The sequence below is a fragment of the Rhinolophus ferrumequinum genome, chromosome 13 (assembly GCF_004115265.2).
Source record: "Rhinolophus ferrumequinum isolate MPI-CBG mRhiFer1 chromosome 13, mRhiFer1_v1.p, whole genome shotgun sequence".
Taxonomy (NCBI): Eukaryota; Metazoa; Chordata; class Mammalia; order Chiroptera; family Rhinolophidae; genus Rhinolophus; species Rhinolophus ferrumequinum.
The window spans coordinates 65,985,784-66,004,326 of NC_046296.1; the positions used below are offsets into that span (position 1 = coordinate 65,985,784).

The 18,543-nt window shown below is 45.5% G+C and overlaps 3 protein-coding genes across 5 annotated transcripts in view; 1 reads left to right on the forward strand and 2 right to left on the reverse strand.

Annotated features, from left to right (window-relative positions):
* Positions 1–3,834, forward strand: part of ADAM17 (ADAM metallopeptidase domain 17) — a 42,990-nt gene extending 39,156 nt beyond the window's left edge. Inside the window, exons 17-19 of the mRNA XM_033124652.1 lie at positions 1–89; positions 1,616–1,666; positions 2,155–3,834. Of these exons, the coding sequence (XP_032980543.1) occupies positions 1–89; positions 1,616–1,666; positions 2,155–2,487 (473 nt within the window). The 3' untranslated portion in view covers positions 2,488–3,834. The remainder of the gene's footprint in view (positions 90–1,615; positions 1,667–2,154) is intronic.
* A 138-nt stretch (positions 3,835–3,972) lies between these two features.
* Positions 3,973–14,201, reverse strand: IAH1 (isoamyl acetate hydrolyzing esterase 1 (putative)). Of its 2 annotated transcripts, XM_033124653.1 has the most exons (6): positions 14,069–14,201; positions 12,428–12,480; positions 9,747–9,895; positions 8,017–8,178; positions 5,916–6,037; positions 3,973–4,550 (listed from the first exon to the last, which is right to left on the reverse strand). In XM_033124653.1, the coding sequence occupies exons 1-6, from the start codon at positions 14,147–14,149 to the stop codon at positions 4,368–4,370; spliced, it is 750 nt and encodes a 249-aa protein (XP_032980544.1). In that variant the 5' UTR covers positions 14,150–14,201; the 3' UTR covers positions 3,973–4,367. The 2 variants fall into 2 exon arrangements, with proteins under 2 accessions (XP_032980544.1, XP_032980545.1); XM_033124654.1 differs by lacking the exons at positions 12,428–12,480; positions 14,069–14,201 and having other exon boundaries at positions 8,017–8,259; positions 9,747–9,876.
* Positions 14,202–16,706: 2,505 nt separating this feature from the next.
* CPSF3 (cleavage and polyadenylation specific factor 3) overlaps positions 16,707–18,543 on the reverse strand; it is a 30,482-nt gene continuing 28,645 nt past the window's right edge. For both annotated transcript variants that reach the window (XM_033125018.1, XM_033125019.1), the window contains 2 exons: positions 18,353–18,449; positions 16,707–17,129 (listed from right to left, as the gene is read on the reverse strand). In XM_033125018.1, coding sequence (XP_032980909.1) covers positions 17,028–17,129; positions 18,353–18,449 — 199 coding nt within the window. In that variant the 3' untranslated portion in view covers positions 16,707–17,027. The remainder of the gene's footprint in view (positions 17,130–18,352; positions 18,450–18,543) is intronic.

The following is an 18,543-nucleotide window of genomic DNA, read 5'->3' on the forward strand; positions in this document are numbered from 1 at the left end:
GGAAGTTTTTAGCTGACAACATCGTAGGTTCCGTCCTGGTTTTCTCCTTGATATTTTGGATTCCTTTCAGCATTCTTGTCCATTGCGTGGTAAGTCACTATTTTTAAGTAACGAAACATTTGCTTAAAATTTTGAGCAACTCCAACTATATAATTTTTGGAAAAGATAAATTTGTTCTTAACAAAATCTGACCTGGTGTTTCTAATGACATTTTTTGGTGTTATCTCTAGGAAAGCATATCGTATTAGAAGCTTAGCTGATAGTCTCTTAAAAGAATTACACTTTTTGTGTGTGGATGTTGGCTTCTCAGGTGTAGTTTCTGAGAATTTTGTGCTTCTAAGCCCAGGAGAGGCTGGCTGGATTTGTCTGGGACCTCTGATGAATGAAGCTCCTGGCGGGAGCATTTGCAGGCTGACTTGGTTATATTAGGTTGGTGCAAAAGTAATTGCAGTTTTTGCAATTTTTACCGTTAAACCGCAATTACTTTTGCACCAACCTAATGAGAGCAAACGTTAGTGTTCCTCAGATGGCACGTGTGCCACACAAAATTCTTGGCCTTATCAGACCCTTCCAGCTAGTAAGAGACAAGGAAATCAGACTCAGGTTTCCAGACTTTACTCTGGCAGTCTTGCAATGGCCCTCATCTGAGCACTTGGAAAATTCTAGCACGAGTGTTTCTGCCCCACCTCTCTTGCCTGCGCTGTCTCACTGGACAGCTCTTCCCCAGGGTGGTGAGCATGATGAGCATGGGGGGAATCTCGAGGGAGCGAGCAGTTCTGCTAAAGCAAAGCTGAGGTGGTGGAAGCTTTGACAGATGGGTGACAATGTCATCCATTATGGGATGTCATCCATTATGGGATACTTGGGAGTGGAACCTACTGTGTTACCAGGGAACCGCGAGGCCTGACCACTGGTTTCCCAACAAAGCTGCTCACAGGAGTGAGGGTGATGGCTTGTTTCTGACTGCAGAATACGTGGAGGGCAGCCAGACTCAAAGCCAGGCCTAGACTCCCGGGCTGAGCCCCCTGCCTGGTGCCCATTGTCATGTTAGTGTCAGCCACAGGCAGGGGCTGGGGGCAGGGGCAGGAACGTGTGTGCAGCTGTCTGCGGAAGTAGGATGTAGGTTCTGAGACTCAGTTCCTTCAAGTTTTGGCCACAGAAACTCGGGCAACAGCCAAGAGGATTCCATGTGGTGGATTCTCAGCCCAGGTCTGAGGCCAGAGCCAAGTGACAGCAGGCCCACCCCCTGTAGCCCTCCACCGGCGGCCCCGAGGCCAGCAGAGCCTGGCACGGGCAGGGACTGGACAGGGATCCATAGATCTGACCACAGGACACTGGGAGATGCCCTTTACCCTCCTGCCCCTGGGAGATTAGAAAGCAGCACTTAAACCTGCTTTACTTAACACCGAGAAACGCATGTCCTTCACGCACGAGGGAAACTCTTCTGAGCTGGTGGCAGAACTGTTATGTAAAATTCATCTCTTGAACCTGCAACCACTTTCTCCCACTCAAGTCCTAAGTTCTTCACTCAGTATTAACACGAGCCAAGAAGGATAGGCACTTAACTGAATTTTGTTTGTGGGAATGACCTTTTCCCTGCTTCTTTTCTCTCTAGGATAAGAAATTGGACAAGCAGTATGAGTCCCTCTCTCTGTTTCACCCCAGTGTAAGTACGCCACGGGGAGGAGACGGGCATTCTGGGTGACACTGTGGGCCCCTGCTGAGCCCAGCCTTCAGTTGGGTCCCTAGCTGTGCCTCCTTTGGTGGGTGGAGGCCATGTCGCAGCAGGAAGGATCTAGGTTGGATGTTGAAGTCGCCAGTGACAGTGGGTGGAGGTGTAACAGCACTGCCGCGCTGCCCCTCCCCTCGGCTGTGAGGGACTGAGCTGTTCACCGACATAGTTAATATTCTGAGATCTTTTCCTGTTTGGGATCTTAACTTGATAGTTATTTTTTACGAGTTCTCTTTTGGGTCTTCAAATGGCACGTTGTCGGGACATTAGAAAGCTAACTTCCAGAGTCATTTCTGAGTTGAGGGAGCCTCACCTAGTGCTTTCCTTAGCGTGAGGGATCACGGCACCAACAGTGAGGCCGTTTGGTGGGTCACGTTGCAGCTATAGGACGTGTCATCCACCTCTCACTCCCGTCTTTCCAGAACGTCGAGATGCTCAGCAGCATGGACTCAGCTTCGGTTCGCATCATCAAGCCCTTTCCTGGGCCCCAGACCCCAGGCCGCCTGCAGCCCGCCCCCGTGATGCCTGTGGCTCCGAAACTGGACCACCAGCGCATGGACACCATCCAGGAAGACCCCAGCATGGACTCGCACATGGACGAGGACGGCTTCGAGAAGGACCCTTTCCCCAGCAGCAGCGCCGCCGCCAAGTCCTTTGAGGATCTTACCGACCACCCCGTCACGAGGAGTGAAAAAGCCTCCTCGTTTAAGCTGCAGCGGCAGAATCGTGTGGACAGCAAAGAAACAGAGTGCTAGTTTAGGGACTTACGTTCTGAGCTCTTTGGCTTAAATGTGCAAAATATTTTCATAGATTTGACCTAAAATCACTGCATGTATTTTGTGAAGATTTGGGAGAAACAAGGTGACTTTCCAGCACATGCTGGCCGTGTTTGGACCCCTTCCCATGCATCATACTTGTGTGGTCAGGCCCTTTCCTTGGGAACAGGTAAGGGGAATCTAGCTTATTTTGAGGCTTTCAGGTTTTAGTGTTTTCGATCTTTAAAAATTTCCTTCAACCTGTGGTGCAAAAGCAGAAAATATAGCTGGATTAGGTTATAAATATTTACATTTTTGTAAATTAACCGTTTATATTGATAATAGCACTGATTAGGGAAATGATCGATTTTCTTTCTTTTTCATACACTGTAATGATCCGCTGAATATGAGGAGGCATTTGGCAGTTACTTGTTGACAACTGGAACACACATAATTTATTTTTGCCTTCAAGTAAAGACAGAGGAGATAAAACTAAGCTGTACGTTAGCTCCAAAATGTGGGTTCTGGTCCTAGGTGTTACCCAGAGCTTTCAGAAGCAGGGAGAATCACTCATCTAAATTTAGGAAGAACATAGGTTAATGTTTCTTAGAATTCTAAGGTTAGTACTCTCTAGAACAGGGGTGTCCAAAGTTTTTTCAATGTTTTTCACCACGGGCCATATGCAGTAAAATACACAAACAGCCGGGCCACTCACTTGAGGTGAAGTACGTATTGCCTCACCTGGTTTATTTAAGTAAACTAAATACATTTTTGGAATTTGCTGCGGGCCAATAAAAAATGGACTGCGGGCCGCAGTTTGGACACCCCTGCTCTAGAATTAAAATAATCTAGTTTACATGAGTTACAAGTAGTAGCCAGTCGAATTTACAGAATCCTGCCAACTCTTCAGGGCCCTAATTTGCTGGGCAGTTTTGTTTTGTAAGTACCTTTACCATTCACCAAACCGAAACTACTTCAAAATAAGAAGAGTATGGTCACCTTTTTTTCAACACTAGTAGCCTGAGGTAGATGTTTCTTGCCAAAAGAACAGTTTTGAATGGGTGAGGGTGGGACATGCTGGCGAGGAGGGAATGTACCTCCCTAGGGCTTTGTTTCTACACAAGTGATTCTGAAGAACCCTCTGTATTGACCTGAAAGTGGGGATTTGCATTACTTCTTGCTTTAGTGCTTCAGGATTCTGGGCGGCATGCATTTACTGTGTGAAGGATCAGTCTCCTCTGGTAAAACTGATGTCCTTAAAATTATAGTTAAAGCTTTTTCCCTGTAAGAACTGAAATGTGCTAACCAGTCAACACGTTTTAAATGAGAACTGGTAAACTTGGAGGACAATTAACCAAACCTGTGACAAATGGTATCTTTCTTTCTAAGGACGTTTGTTATGCAGATACCTGTTACACTAATACTTGAACTTGTACCTTGTGGTATTGGCTGTCTTTTAGTCATGATATTCTTATATTTTAATTACACTTTTGGAATCTGATAAGTGGGGTGTGTGGGTGTATGAGTGAAGCAGTTCCCAGCAGAATGGAAGAAAACCATTTTTTATAAAATTATAACTTTTTAAAAAACAAAACTGTTTACCTGTTTTCCATTTGTGGAAGGAACAAGCTGCTCAGGATGCATTCTGTAGCTATGGCACTGATGACACCTGCATCAGTCAAGTATCAAAACAACACAGCTGCATACAAAGCTTCCCTGAAAAATTACAATGCTTTTATTAAGCTTGGTAGCAGACGTCAGTGTTTTTTTGTTGCAGGGTCATGAGAAAATAATCTTCTTTGATCACTTATCTGGGGATTTCTGTGCACTGGTGACATCTTGTGCTGTAAGTAAACAGCCAGCCTGGGTTTTATCTGTGACTAATGGTCCCCGTCTCCCAGAAGACTGAGTTCTGGCTTTGCTTCTGCTACATCTCGCCAGTAAGGGAGCAGCAACGGTAGGGAAGAGACTTTCTTCTCTATCAAAGGCCAGAGATGTGAGGACAAAACCTCATTTCCCTTTGGTGATAAGTGTAGTCCATCTGACAAATAGGATGAAAAGTCCTGTAAGGGGAGAGAGGACTCAGGTAAAGGTGTGCGAGTGACTTTTCTAATCCTGGTGCCCCAGGGGTGGCCCCGACTGGCATATCACCAGCCCGACCAGCAGTCTCCTGGGAGGGTGACAGCAGCTCGTGCTTTGTGTAGCAAGTGTTCACACGCCCTTGGTAGGTTATAGACGGAGCTTCAGAAAGCCTCACACCACTAAGCACCTGAGCTGAGATGGCCTTCCAGGTCATCTGGTCAAAGAAGAGACTTATAACGAGCGAATATGGCACATTAAACCACAAAATCTAGTGTTAGAGCTCAGGGCCCAGTGATAATTTGATGGGCAAGTTATTAGGTGGAAAGAACTCGTCCAGGCTAGAACACAAGAGTCCAGGCCCTCCACGCCCCGAGCTCGGGAACGCTGACCACTAGAGCCCTTTCTCTGTTGGGAAGAGTCTTCCCTCAGCTCAGCTGCCCCATCCCCGTTAGCCTTTCACAGACTAGGATTCCAATTCTAGTGGCACTTTTCCTGGGCCTTTGTTTTCTCATCGCTGCTCTTTTAGATGAGAGGACCGCTAAGGAAGACCCTCTCATTCTAGAATCTTAATGTGTTAAAGCGGAAAGGGCTGTAAGAGCAGCTGGCTCCATGGTTTGCAATTTCCTTTTCTCCAGCTGCACAACTTTTCCCACCCACCTCAGGTGGAAGCTTAACGCAGACAGAAACAAAACTCTGGCTGCTGTTGCCTTCAGCCGAGCTCGGCTGCTGCTGACCTGGGAACCCACAAAAGGGTCAAGTCTAGTCAAGGTTTCCGAGGAAGACACACAGTTTTCACTTGTGTAAACACCCAGGAGTGAGACTGCTGCGTCCTGCGTAAGCGTCTGTTTCACTGTATCAGAAGCGGTCAGACTGCTCCTGCAGGGCTGTCCCATTCTGCACGGGGATCGGCCTTTTACCTTCCATGTTTTACTGTAAGTGGGCCTTTTGGCTTTAAACCCAAAATAACTGGAACTATATATCAAACTACGAATTTTAGCTGATACCTTACTCTACTCCCATTCATCGTTTTGCCTGGCAACAAGTGTCCCCCCACCGCTCCCCCCAGGCTTACAAAGGAGCCTGGCCTAGATGTTCTCAAACATGAGCCGTTTGTTGCTCATCTCACTGTGCTGCTAATTCCTAACTGTTCAAGGGTCCCTGCTGCGTGCAGCTAAGGAGCCAGGCCGAGGAGGGTGCTCATCTGCAAGCTGTCCCAGGGCCTCTCCTTCTTTCTGCCTCAACTTGAATTGGTGAAAAGGACAATTATCTTGCCTCCTCAGCCACACACAGCTTGGGCACTTCTGTGTGATCCGCGCACCCCAGTAGGACCCAACAAGCCACCCTACCTGACCGTCCCTTTGCATCAAGGTCCACAGGTCAAGCACGTCAGTCCCACATTCCTGGGCCACTTGTAGGCACGCACGGGCGTACTCACCAACAACTGACTTCAGGCGATTTAACTTGCAACCTTTTGAGAAGAGAGAAAATCAGAAGGCAACTGATTAAACCCAAGCCCTGGTCCTGGTGCAGGCTCTAGTAACCCGGATGGACCGCTCCTCAGTTCCAGGAGACAGGCATGGACTTCCGGACCTGACCTGGGCGGGGGTGTGGGGGGGTGTGGGGAGTCACAAGGACAGGCCAGCATGGGCGGTGGGAGGAGAGGCCTTAGCGGGCAGCACTGCCTCCTGAGGACACTGAACAGGGAGGGGTCCAGAGGCAGGAAAGGCCTGGGGGAACCGGGCTGGTGGCTAGTAAGGGGTGCACACTAGAGGAATGCTGTGCCGAGACCCCTGAATTTTCACATCATAAGAGTGGGAACGTGTAGACTTGCCACCAGAGAAGGTAAAAGCTGGAAGGGACCACAGGTCATTTGGGCTAACGTGGGTCAGCACATTTTCCCTGCAGAGTAGACTTCAGGCTTGGTGGGCATGTGGTCTCTGGGCACCTATGCCACCCTGCCAGTGTGCTCAAAAGTAGCCAGACAGAACCGAAAGCACGAGGCCTGGCTGTCCTACACAACTTATCAGTGGTAGCCAGTGCGTCAGTTTGCTGACCTCCAATCTAACGTGGTGATTCTCAAACAAGCGGACGTCAGAATCAGCTGGAAGACGTCCTGGGCTCCACCCCGACTTCTGACTCCGTAGGTCTGGGTGGTCCAAGACTTTGCATTTCTACCAAGTTTCCAGGTGATGCTGATCTGCTAATCTATTAGCACCACACCACCCAGCCTGATGGCCGGCGAAAAACAGTAATGTGTTTTACCAGCACTCAGGACACTCACCTCTACAGAAATGAAACAAATCTCACAAAACAATGCCCACTGCGCTCTAGATACTGATTTTTCTATTATATTCCATTAAAAAGTTTGTTGTCACTCACTTGGTTTCATGAGCCACGAAGGGGTTGTGACCTGCGATTTGAGAAGCATGAACAGTTCTAACTTGCACACTTCGGTCATCCCGGCATGAACATGTCCTGCGTCAGCACTTACTACCGGACGAGCCATCCCTGATGCTGGCAGGACACTAGCAGGACACCCCTAGGGTCATCGCTTTGGCGACAGCGGGGCCTGTCACTCTCCCTCCTCCCCCCGGTACACTCCTGCAGGGGAACGTTCCCTGTTTCCCTCCTTGGGGAGCTTTCTGGGCAGTGCTGCTTTCTGCTTCCCTACTTTCCACAGACCTTCAGCAATAAGTACCTCTTACACCACTTATCGCGTTGCTTCAAATACTTATTTACACGACTGTCCACCTCACTAGCCCAACAGGCAGGAACTGGCTTCTAGTTATTTCTGTATCCCGAGCACCTGTAAAGGTGGCAAGAGGAACAGTTTGTGGGGACAGAAGCGCCTCCGGTGGTCACAAGACAGGAACCTGGTGTTGGGGTGCCCGAGAGCTGCATGCCGTCGCTCAGTCACAACTGAGGCGGAAGTCCCCTTGCACTTGGGCGCCTCTGCCAGTGCGCTTGCAGAGGACCTTTGTTTTGGGGAGAGAAGGGTATCAAGCGAGGTGAGGCGGAGTGGAGAAAGGGCCACCCGCAGATGGCAAACAAGCAGGAGTAGGCACCTCCCGCCGCTGCAAAGTCAGGAAGACACCCCGTGTGGATGTCAGGGCCACAGGCACAGGCTCCCTAAGCCTCAGCGCCAGGCAGACAACCAAGTTCATGGCTGTGCTGAGACGCTCGCTCAGTCATCAGTCCTGAAATTCAGTGGCTCCGTGGGCACCTTGGAGTTAGGAAAACAAGGCAGCAAATGCCAGGCCAAAGGGCCCACCCCAAGTGACAAAAGTTCTCAGTTATGACACAATGGAAGCTGTACTTTTTTGTTTAACTTCTGTTGATTGAAAACAGACCTGTCCGGATACGGGGCGCTTGAGGCCCACAGGCTGGACAGCACCGCCCATCCCGCCCTCCCAGCTGACCCGGCCGGATGGGGGCGCTGGGGGTTACCTTGCATGAGGCACTGCTTTTCCCAGGCAGCCTCGCAGAGCGGGGGCGGCGTAATGAGAATGACCCTGTCCTCGGGCACGCCCACGGCCTGCAGGTACCGCACCATGCTCTTCAGATTCACCGCGTACTCATCCAGGGGGACGTGCTGCTTGGGGTTCTCCTCTGTTCAGGAGGAACAGGGGTACTTCAGCCCAAATGCAGGTGTAAGTGACGGCGCCTATGACTCATGCTGCTGCTGGGGAACTGCTGACACCAAGGACAGAAGGGCCTTCATCAAACACACTTCCAAGGCTCTGGCTCGGGCCCTTGAAAGTTGTGGCCCTGGGCTGTTAGGTGGAATTTGTGAAGAAAGAGCCCTGCCAGGTTCTGTCCTGGCTTTGCCCTTGAACTGGCAGAGGATGATAACAGGGTCCACCTCATAGGGCTCCTATGAATTGCAAGTCGGCCAAGTGTGCTGAGCGCTTGCAGCAAGCTGCCTGCCCCCAAGGAAGCACTGGGGACTCAGGGGCTGCTGCGGCTGCGCGTGGGGCTGCGCGTGGGGCTGCCCGGCACTGTTTCCAGAAGGGCTCCCAACCAGCACGACAGCGCCCACTGCAGGCCGCGTGCAGACCACATGGACGTGTAATCAGAAGAACCATAAATCACTCATCCTAACACCCAGAAAACCATTGCTGGCACTTAGATGTACTTCTTTCCAGTCTTTTCCATGGAGATCTGTATACTTGAACAAAGTTGGGATCACATTAAAGATAAATGACCATATTGTGCTTTTTTCACATATGACAAGCATTTCAGTTTCCATAAATAGGCCTCAAAAAACGACAGATTTAGTCAGGGTGACCACAGTTGAAGCTTCTAATTCCTTACTATGTAGCATTCTATTTTTTTTTTTTTTTGCTATTATAAAGAACATACACCTGGTTATTTCCTTAAGGATTTCTAGATGAAGGAAGTTTTTTGATGCACAACACCAAAAAGCTTTCCGAACTACAAGCTTGCCCACCAAAAATGTAAGAGTCCATCTTATTCCACACCTGTCAGCTAGAAGAATTACTGCTTAAAACTGCTGTCCTACGGTATTTGACTCAAAAAAACCAAAATTCCTTGTTACATACTGGTTGTTAAATTTCTCCTTTTTGGATTATCTATTCCTGTCTTTTCCCATTTTTCTGTTGGAGTTATTATTTTTCTTATTGATTTCTACATTAAAGACATTAACCTTCTGCCATATTTTTGTAAATATTTTCCTGTCATTTTTATAGTTTTTTTGACATGTGTCCCCTTCAAAACACAGCAGCAGTTCTTCCGAAAACACATGAGGGACGTGCTTCCTGTTCCAAACCCATTTACCATCACCCAGGATTCCAGTCTTTGCCTGGGTCCAGGGGCTGCGGGCCTGAGCTTCTTTTTCATCAGTGTGATTCATGCTGCAAAGTGTACAGTCTGAGCCCTCTGCTGCCAACTACCTTAACTAAAGAGCAAAGAATCAGACATTGAGCACAGCACGGCAGGGCTCGAGAAAACACGAGAGTGTTTGCAAGTTTAGGTCTAACAACCCAGGCATGCGGAAAATAAGTTGAACTAGAAGAAATATATAAAAGTACTCAGTGAACTCATAAATTCAGCAAAATTTTATCTACTAGGAGATAAGTAAACAGTATATACATTTAAGTTTGCTGTAACATAAAAATTATTAAAAACGAACTAGGAAAATACAAAAATGCCTTTACCTTTCAGTGCACTGTCATTGGCACCAAAGAAAATTGTAACTGCTACTGGGTTGTCCAAAATGTTCCCTTTCGTGATTAATCTTGGAAGGATAATTTTGGCCCATCGGGTATTATAGCCTGAAAATCCACGATTCAAAACATCACATTTTCTGAAATGAAAAATTTTAAAGGAAGGTGAATTGTGGAAAAAACTATTTTCGGTCCTCTAGCCATCCTTTAGTGAGGCTGTGCTCTCTGGGCTTATACTGCCCTCTCTGATCCTGCCCAGGGGTAAAGCTGCTGAAGTTGTTTCAAGATAGAGGTAATATACCCGTCCTCGATGAGAGGTTATAATTACGAACAAAAGGGCTATGATTGAGTCTGCAGATGGTGATTTCATGCATGGTATAGTGGGGTGCTTTTAAAATGGGGTTTACAGCAGACAGATATTAATCTGAGCAAGTACAGGTATCTTGGCTAGAAAGTCACCTGTCAGCTGGAACTCAAATGTAACCATGGTTAGTTTAGTGAGGGATAAGTGCATATAGTATTTTTCCGACTTTTTTATAGACTTACTAATTTTTTTAGAGTGGTAAGTTGATGGCAAAACTGAGAGGAAGGTCGAGACTTCCCATCAGAAGGCAGAGCCTCCCCCACTATCCACGTCCCCCACCAGAGTGGGACATTAGTTACAAGTGACAAACCTATTTTGACCGTTCATCATCATTAACAACCAATTGCTTTGATTAAATAATTTTACTAACTGTATTGTGTTTGTCTAAACCAGTTCATTAGCAGGCATCTTTTCCTTCTTAAAAATATGATTTTTTTTTCAAAAGGAGGGTGGACTTAAAATTGGTCCCTTGGCAGGGAAAGCAGATGACACCTCTGACGCCAGTCACCCCGCCAGCGTCCCTACTATGTAACGCTGTCGTCCCACACAGCCGCCTCGTTTCTCCCAGGGATCTGCCTGTTGGAAGGAATGGGCTCCTTGCGCCAACGTGAGTATTCCACTCTGCCTGGCGTCTATCTTTCGGTCCATTGTGGTGTTTTAGTTTATAATGGGCTCTCGTGAGCTTGGCTGAAGTGAGTGTGCCCAGGAGAGAGGGCGGCACTCTCTGGGGGTGGAGCCCGAATGGGGGAGAATTCACCCAGGTGAGGCCTCCCTGTGGGGTCAGCCAGCAGCCACTCAGTTTTGTGCTTTGTACCTTAACATGAGGCTTTTAAGAAGTTACATAAATAAGGTACAATAGACCATACATACATGTTTCCAAAATTCTGAAAAATAACTAGCTTCTAATTAAGTGGTCTTCTAGCACTCACACCTGTATACTATCGATTCTGACAAGATTCTCATGCTAAATTTAACTCTTTATGAAACACTTACATGTTGGTAAATTTGGAATGCCTGGAGTTTTTCAGGCCATTTGAATAATCAGCTTTTCAATGTCTTCTATTTGCTCAGAAAAGGTTAATGGACTAATTCAACAGTTATTGGATGACAAAAATAAAGCACTTGCTATATTCCAGGTACTTCACCGAGCACACAGGAGCTTCCGCACTCTCCCAGCAGGAAAGCAGGCTCCTTTGTTATCACCAGAGGCCTCAGGAGCAAAGCCAAGCCACCTGCCACTTCTTAGTGTGACCTTGTTATTTAACCTTTCTCCACCTTACTTTTCTCAGATATAAAATGGGTAGAAGGATAATAATAAAATTATTAATTAATAATAAAATAATAAAATTATAGAGTCGTAAAGATTAAATGAGACAATATACATGAAGCATTTAAAACAATCTCTGGCACTTGATAAACATTAAATAAAAGCTATTACAACACTGCACCCCCCATTTTACAGAACAGAAAACTGAGGAATTAAATTATACTTTCGTGTTTTTAGATTAAATCCACTTAAATAGAGAAAGCATTTGGGAATAGAAAAGGCTGGAAGTTCAATTTTTCATTTTTAGTTTAGGGGATAAAAATGAAAGAAAGTGAAGACATTTTAAAACACATTTCACATTCAGAAATAAAACATATTTTCTTGGTGTGTTAACACTGATCAAAAAAATTATCAAGTAATGATAAACTGGTAGTACACCAGCTTATTATTTCTTCTAAAGGAGGAAAAGAAAACTTCTGTCCATCAGTTTACTGATACCCTAATAAAAATACTTGTGTCGCCTGTTTTTAATGTGGAAAATATTTCTATTTATTTTTTAACCTTTTCAATTAGAACAGTTTCCCTTTTAATGACTTCCTTAGCATACATTTAAGTTTGGCAAATAAAATACCCAAATCATCACTATTTCTGATATATTTTATAAACAAAATTGGGGGAGGAAACCTCTATCCAAAAATGAATCCAACTTTGGGTTAAGAATATATTCTTTCAACTCCTCACTAATCATTTAAGCTATACCCACCATAATAACTGAATAATAAACTTGTCTTCTTTAGATTGTGAAAAGCTGTCTTTTTAATTTTTTTTGGATTCAACCCCCTAATAAGTTTTTCATAACTTTTAGGGGTTGATTTCTCATGGTGGCAAAGTTCTTTTTACTGAACCCTGAGTCCTACCTTTCCTCCTCCCCCCTCCCCATATCTTACTGTTTGAAACTGGACCATTCATTCTTTTCTCCTGACATGCAATTACATTTTCCATCAATAAACATTCAAGTATCAATCTAGAAACTATTCTCACCTGACCAGCTTGTCAGCCAGTGATGCTCCCCATCCACCCTGCTGGAAAGAAAACTGAAGAAAGAAAAGCCCATTACTACTTAATGTAATTAGGACATTTTAATAAGGACATTTTGGTCAGCAATTCCCTTTTTGTTCTCTTCCTGACTTCTTGGCCTTCTGCCCTTGTTTTGCTCAGAGGTGGTCACTTTAAGGATTACTAGGTGGTCATATTAGGGATTACACCTCAGCAACTCTGGAAAGCAAAAGTAATTTTCTCTATCAATTGGATTTGTCAGTTGTCTACATTTTATTGAAATCTAATATTAAAGTCACTGTTATCCAGAAAAGCTACTTAAAAACAATCTATGTCTGAGAGATCAAATCAACTGTATATTCAGTTAGGAAATGAAGTCCATGCTATACTCCCTTTCCACAGTTGAAAGAGTAAGAAAATTACAGAACTCGGGGAACATTTTTTGATATACATTCCCACAGAATTTGGAAAGTCCTCACTGCCCAAATGCCTAAAAATAGTGTTACCAACTATTGGCATGAACACAGAAAACTGGTTTAGGATATTATGTCCGAGTGCTAGAAAAATAAGAAAAAGCCACGGGAAAGTAATTTTTAAAATGTGCTCCCTCCCAGAAGAAAATGTATGTCCAAACATTTTTCCTTAATGTGAGTTGAAATGATCTTTGGTGAAAAGATGATCTATTTTATTATTAGAGACATTTTACTCCAAACCAACCTGTTCCACCAGAACAGAGTGCTACCGTATTTCCCTGAAAATAAGACCTAGCTGCACAAGCAGCTTTAACGCGTCTTTTGGAGCAAAAATTAACATAAGACCGGGTCTTAGACCACGTATAATAACACAACACAACATAAAACACATAACAACATAACATAACACCGGGTCTTATATTAATTTTTGCTCCAAAAGACGCATTAGAGCTGACTGTCCGGCGAGGTCTTATTTTCGGGGAAACAAGGTGTAGTGTTTTCTGTACAAGGGGCTGTAGGGCGCTGCAGGAAGAGATTCAGCCGCCAGCCAGCGTGCTCTGTGCAGGTGGCCCTGCGGGGAACACAAGGCGCCACTGGTGCAGTGAGCGACCAAAGCACGTGGGGCGTGACAGAACTGCCCAGGACAAGGAAGCTACTAAAAATAAAACAATGAGCCTCAACTCCTACCAGAGCCTCCTAAAATCCCCATGAAAAATGACGAACAGAGGAGCGGCGAACTCAGACTGTCACTCCCAGGGCGTGGCCTGTAAAACGGGTCTACGACTAAAGCCTGTGCGAGGGCTGCAGGTCACGCACCGTTGTCTCGAAGCCACGAACAACTAGAACCGGGAACCCCGGCCAGGGTGTTACGAAGGGACGCGGGAGGCGTTTGGTACACGACGCTCTTTTGAGGTCGCTGCTGGAGGCTGCAGGCCTTATCGAAACGACCCCGCCTCCGGAGCTGGGGGGAAATGGCCTCGACAACCTTGTGACGGGAGGGAGAAACCGGGGTCCCGCGTGAGGAGAGCAGGCGGGAGTCAGCGGTGAAGCCAGGCCCGCGGCCCTCAGCGGGGCGTCGCCGAGGACGCCCGAGACCGGGCCTTGTGAGGGCCGAGCCGGGGTCTGTGGACAGCACGGGGCTGAGCGGCGGTACCTGGGTGATGGAGTCCCCGAAGAGCAACACCCGCGGCCAGACCAGAGAGCTCCCGCACCCCACAGTCTCGCACAGCGCCATAACGCCGACGGCCGAGAGGCGGAGCAGGCCAGATATCCGGGCGGGGCGAACGGCCAGGGGGCGGGGCGAGCGGCCGGGGGGCGGGGCGAGCGGCCGGGGGCGGGGCGAGCGGCGCATGCGCAGTCCCATGTCTTCCTTGCCTTGTCGCCTGGCCCCGGGATCCCGCCTCCGGGGCTCCTTGAGCAGCGATTCTGTGGTGGCCACCTGGCCATTTTAAAAAGACGCAATGGCTGTTGGGTCTTGGAAAGCTCAATTTTGCCCGTTTATGAAAGCTCGGCCTCCTGCATTTATTCGCTTTCGTCCATTCATTCATACCGAGCCGTGAGGTGCGGCAGCGACCCTGCCCTCCCGGAGCCCACGGACGCCCGGAGGGAGGAGAGGCCTGAGGGTCCGCCAGAGCTGCGCCTCTACCCGCCCTCTGGCCCCTGTCGCTGTTCAGTTGCCCAGGTGGAAACCACCCCCGAAACGAGGGCGGTTTTGTGGTGCCATCAGAAGAGGCATCACTCACCATTCGCGGGAGGGTTCAAATATTCAGCAAAGGGCAATAGAGAGAAGAACAAACGTTAGAAGTACTTCCAAGGAATTCATTCATCACAGGACCACCTCTTATTAAAAACTTAACCATTTATTGAAGGTTTTGACCCCCAAAAAATACATTCATGACCTTTGCTAAAGACCGTACGGCAGAGTAGTCAAGGAAAACTTTGGTGCTGAGGTTCTCCCGTAGGGGAGACAGGTTAGGTTCAACTCTGAATACAACAGAGTGGGGATTTCTAGCCAGGGAGCTGGGTGAGGGGGCAGGTGGATGTAAAATTACGGGTAGGGAAATTCTTTGCTAACTTGACCTAACAGGATTCTTGCTGAAACTGGACTAAGGGGGCAAGGACAAAGCTTAAGGTGGGGGCCTCGTCAGAGAGCTTTCAGAGGAGGCTGACTCAAGTTTGCTCAAAGGAGAGTCCTTGTCACCTCAACCATGCAATGAAGTGTGATGGCAGAGATGGAAACAAGTCAGAAGTCTGTCTGGAAACATCTGAGTTTAAGGTGAAAACCAGTAGGGCCAGGGGAGCAGTGCACGGCAGAAAAGCTGATGTACCTTTCCTGTGGCCTGGACGTGTGGCGTCTGGTGGGAGACAGGCTGGAGCTGCACAGGCAGGTAGGGTGATGCAGAGTGTGACCAAATCTTTGGGCCACTAGTTCCCTGGCTTCAACTAGAATCGTGGGGAGCTTTAAGAATGTGCTGATAAAGGATGCTCACTCTAGACCAACCAACTTAACTTCTGGTGGTAACCTGTGGGCATCGCTGTATTTTTAATGCTCCCCAGTTGTTTCCATTGTGTAGCCAAGGTTGAGAACCCCTTAGGCCAAGTTCAGGTGTTTGGACTTCATCCGAGTTACCATGAAGCAGCCCTGAAGGATTTTGCGCAGGGGAGACTTGAGGGAAGCTCTGTGTATCTTAGAAATCAACTACAGGCATACCTCGTTTCGCTTTACTGCACTCCACAGATGTCGCATTTTTATACAAGTTGAAAGCAAGACCCTCCACCAGCAAAAAGATTTTGGTACTTGCTTTAATGCGGTGGTCGCACCAAACCTGCAGAATCTCTGAGGTTTGCCTGTGTACGGAGAGAAGGGAGGTTGTGGAAGGAATGAGAGGAAAGAGGGTGACTGGGACTCAGAGAGCCCCCGGGGAGACATGACAGGCAGATTCAAAAGCAATTTAGAATCCTTAACTCAAATTGCTACCGCAGGGAGAAGGAGCAGAGGAAAGGACACTCTCCCTTTTTGCTGTCAATATTCTGATTGTTAAGATATTACAAGTGTGTATTTTTTGTAACTTGAAAATGTTTTAAAAGCTATCATAATAAATTTTAAAAATCTTACATGACACATAGAACATCGGTTTGGGCCAAAGACCAAGTAGGCTACGTTATACAAATAAGTGCATTTCGTTTCATGTAAAAGTCAGACTCACACTTTGAAGTTTGTCATTAAAGCGCAGGGAAGGAGTGGTCAACGGTTATAAGTCACCCAGAGGTGAGGCAAGGATGAGGCCTAAACAGTGTCGGGGGAATTCAGTGGCAACAATAGATGCCTTTAGCTTGACAGTGAGTGTCAGCAACTCTTCAGTTCGGCTAGCTAGCTTAGGCACAGGTGCACTCCTTCTGCAGAGGTAACAATCAGGCCTTTCATCCGTGTAGGTGCCAAGTTAGCCCCTAGCAGAGTCCACTCCCTCAGGAACAGCACCACCCACTCCTGTGTCCAGTTATTTCCAAGTCTGAATTATATGTACTTCGGGAAACTGAACTAATGATTACACATGAAACACTTCAACAACCGACTCCTCAATAACCTTGAACTTGAGTCATAAAAATAACATTCTGCATATCTCTGAATTCAATGGATAGCTATTAAACAAAGAATATATTATTGAACCCCCAAAGTCATAATTTTACAAATGTATAAATTAAGGAACTTAGCAAGAGTATCAGGAGGGAAGAAATAGAAAAGAGGCTTAAAACTTTTAAATGATCATCTCAAACTATTCAAATTCAGAATATGGATATAAAAATACAAATCGTTTATTTTCTTTTCTTAAAAAGTACAAGATGACATTCTGATTCAGTTTTTATGAGCAGATTTTTAAGGTTTCAATACATGCCTGGAAGTGGAATCAATAAATTCTAAAGTAACGGGCAATTTATTTAGCAGTTCTAAAGTAATGGACAAATTAGTTGGCAATTTAGCAGTATTCAATCTGTTCAAATAAAGGTCATTTGTCGTCAAAAGTACCTGGGAGAAATTAGTTATTTTATTTTAAGTAACAGAAGTAAAGTCAAGCATTAAAAAACGTTTCAACGTAACACAGAGACATCAGGTTCTAATGGACTGGCGTGAGGGCCTCATACAGTCTCTGTGCAGCCAGTTCCACCATTTCTCGGAGAGACTCGTCGTCTTCACTTCCTTCCTCACATTCTACCGACTGAAAGTGAAAGCACAAATGTCTTTAAACTTGAGTCTACAATTATTACACAGTAGATAAACAACGACTCTTCAAAACAATCATTTCCTAGCAGGGTGCAGAGACTAGTAGTATGTATATGTATATATATAGTATTCTATGTATGAGGATACACCATACATATTATGTATTCATTTGTTCTATTTATTACCTCCTACTATTGGATATTTAGGTCTCTTGCAATTTTGTTCATGTTATAATCAATGCCAAAATAGACATCCTTGTATATGTATCTTTGTTCTCTTGTCTAATTACTTTCTTTGGTTAAATCCAGTAAGTGGGATTGAGGAGAAAGGTATTTACTTTTTTAAGGCTTTTCACCAAGCTGTCTTACAGAAAGAATGGACCACCTAATTTACAACCTCCTCCCTTACCCCAAACAGCACCTGAGAATAACTTGTATCAATGGGTCAGAGCAATCTCTTTTTAATTTGTGCCAATATGATAAGCAAGCAGTTATATTTCATACTTCACACTTGTATTTCTTCTAATTATTAATAGATCTGAACAGTTGGTTCATATGTTTATTACCTATCTATATTTCTTATCTAGTGAATTACTTGCTTATGTTCTTAGCTTGTTTTTCTATTGAGGTAAAATAAATCTCGTGTTTTCTCAAAGCACCTAAATAGTCAAGGAACATATAAAAGGAATTTAAAAGACATGTTATTTGTTTAGTATAACTGTTCTAATCTTCACAACAACTCTGCAAGGAAATATACTTATTCATTCATGCTTGTGAAACACCATACAAGTTTTATTGGTGTGAGTCCAGAGTTGACCCTGCACTCGTGAATCCTATTGTCTGGAAAAGCCTCCTGGATCTTATTGGTACAAACAGAAGAACAGCTTCTCTGAAAAATCTGGAATCAACTGGATGCCAAATTAGAGAGACACTGGGTGGATTAAGGTATATTATGTAAAAGGAAAACAACGAAGTGATATGTACCCGAGAAATGTGTACTATGCAATAATAACATGGAAAAACACTATGACAGAATGAGAAATAAAAAGAATGTAAAACTTTACACATAATAACATATACATAACCTGTAAAAAAAAGTAGGAAAAAGCTGGAAGGAAATGTCAAAATGCAAAAACATTTTGTTAAGTGTAGGATCACAGATTATTTTTGCCTTCAAGTTATTTCCTAAATCTCTTGAAACATAGAAACAGCTACATACCCGTGTCTCCAAGTTCACATTAGCAGTTTTTCCATCCACTGTGACACTAAGAACAGAACCATCTTTTACACTTACACAGTCTTCTCCAAATATGTCCCTTAAGATAAACAAAGACACAATATTAGTGGGATACATTTACAAATTTGTGAAGTAGTTTTATCTTTTTGGGGAAATATGGTATTGAAGATAGA

Excerpts from the sequence above, each read along its gene's own strand:
- IAH1 (XM_033124653.1), bottom strand. The coding sequence starts at position 14,149 with ATGGCGCTGTGCGAGACTGTGGGGTGCGGGAGCTCTCTGGTCTGGCCG. Across the intron at positions 12,481-14,068 it reads TCGGGGACTCCATCACCCAG|TTTTCTTTCCAGCAGGGTGG; the intron begins GTACCGCCGCTC and ends TTCTTTCTTCAG. Across the intron at positions 6,038-8,016 it reads AAAGCAGTGCCTCATGCAAG|GTTGCAAGTTAAATCGCCTG; the intron begins GTAACCCCCAGC and ends TCTTCTCAAAAG.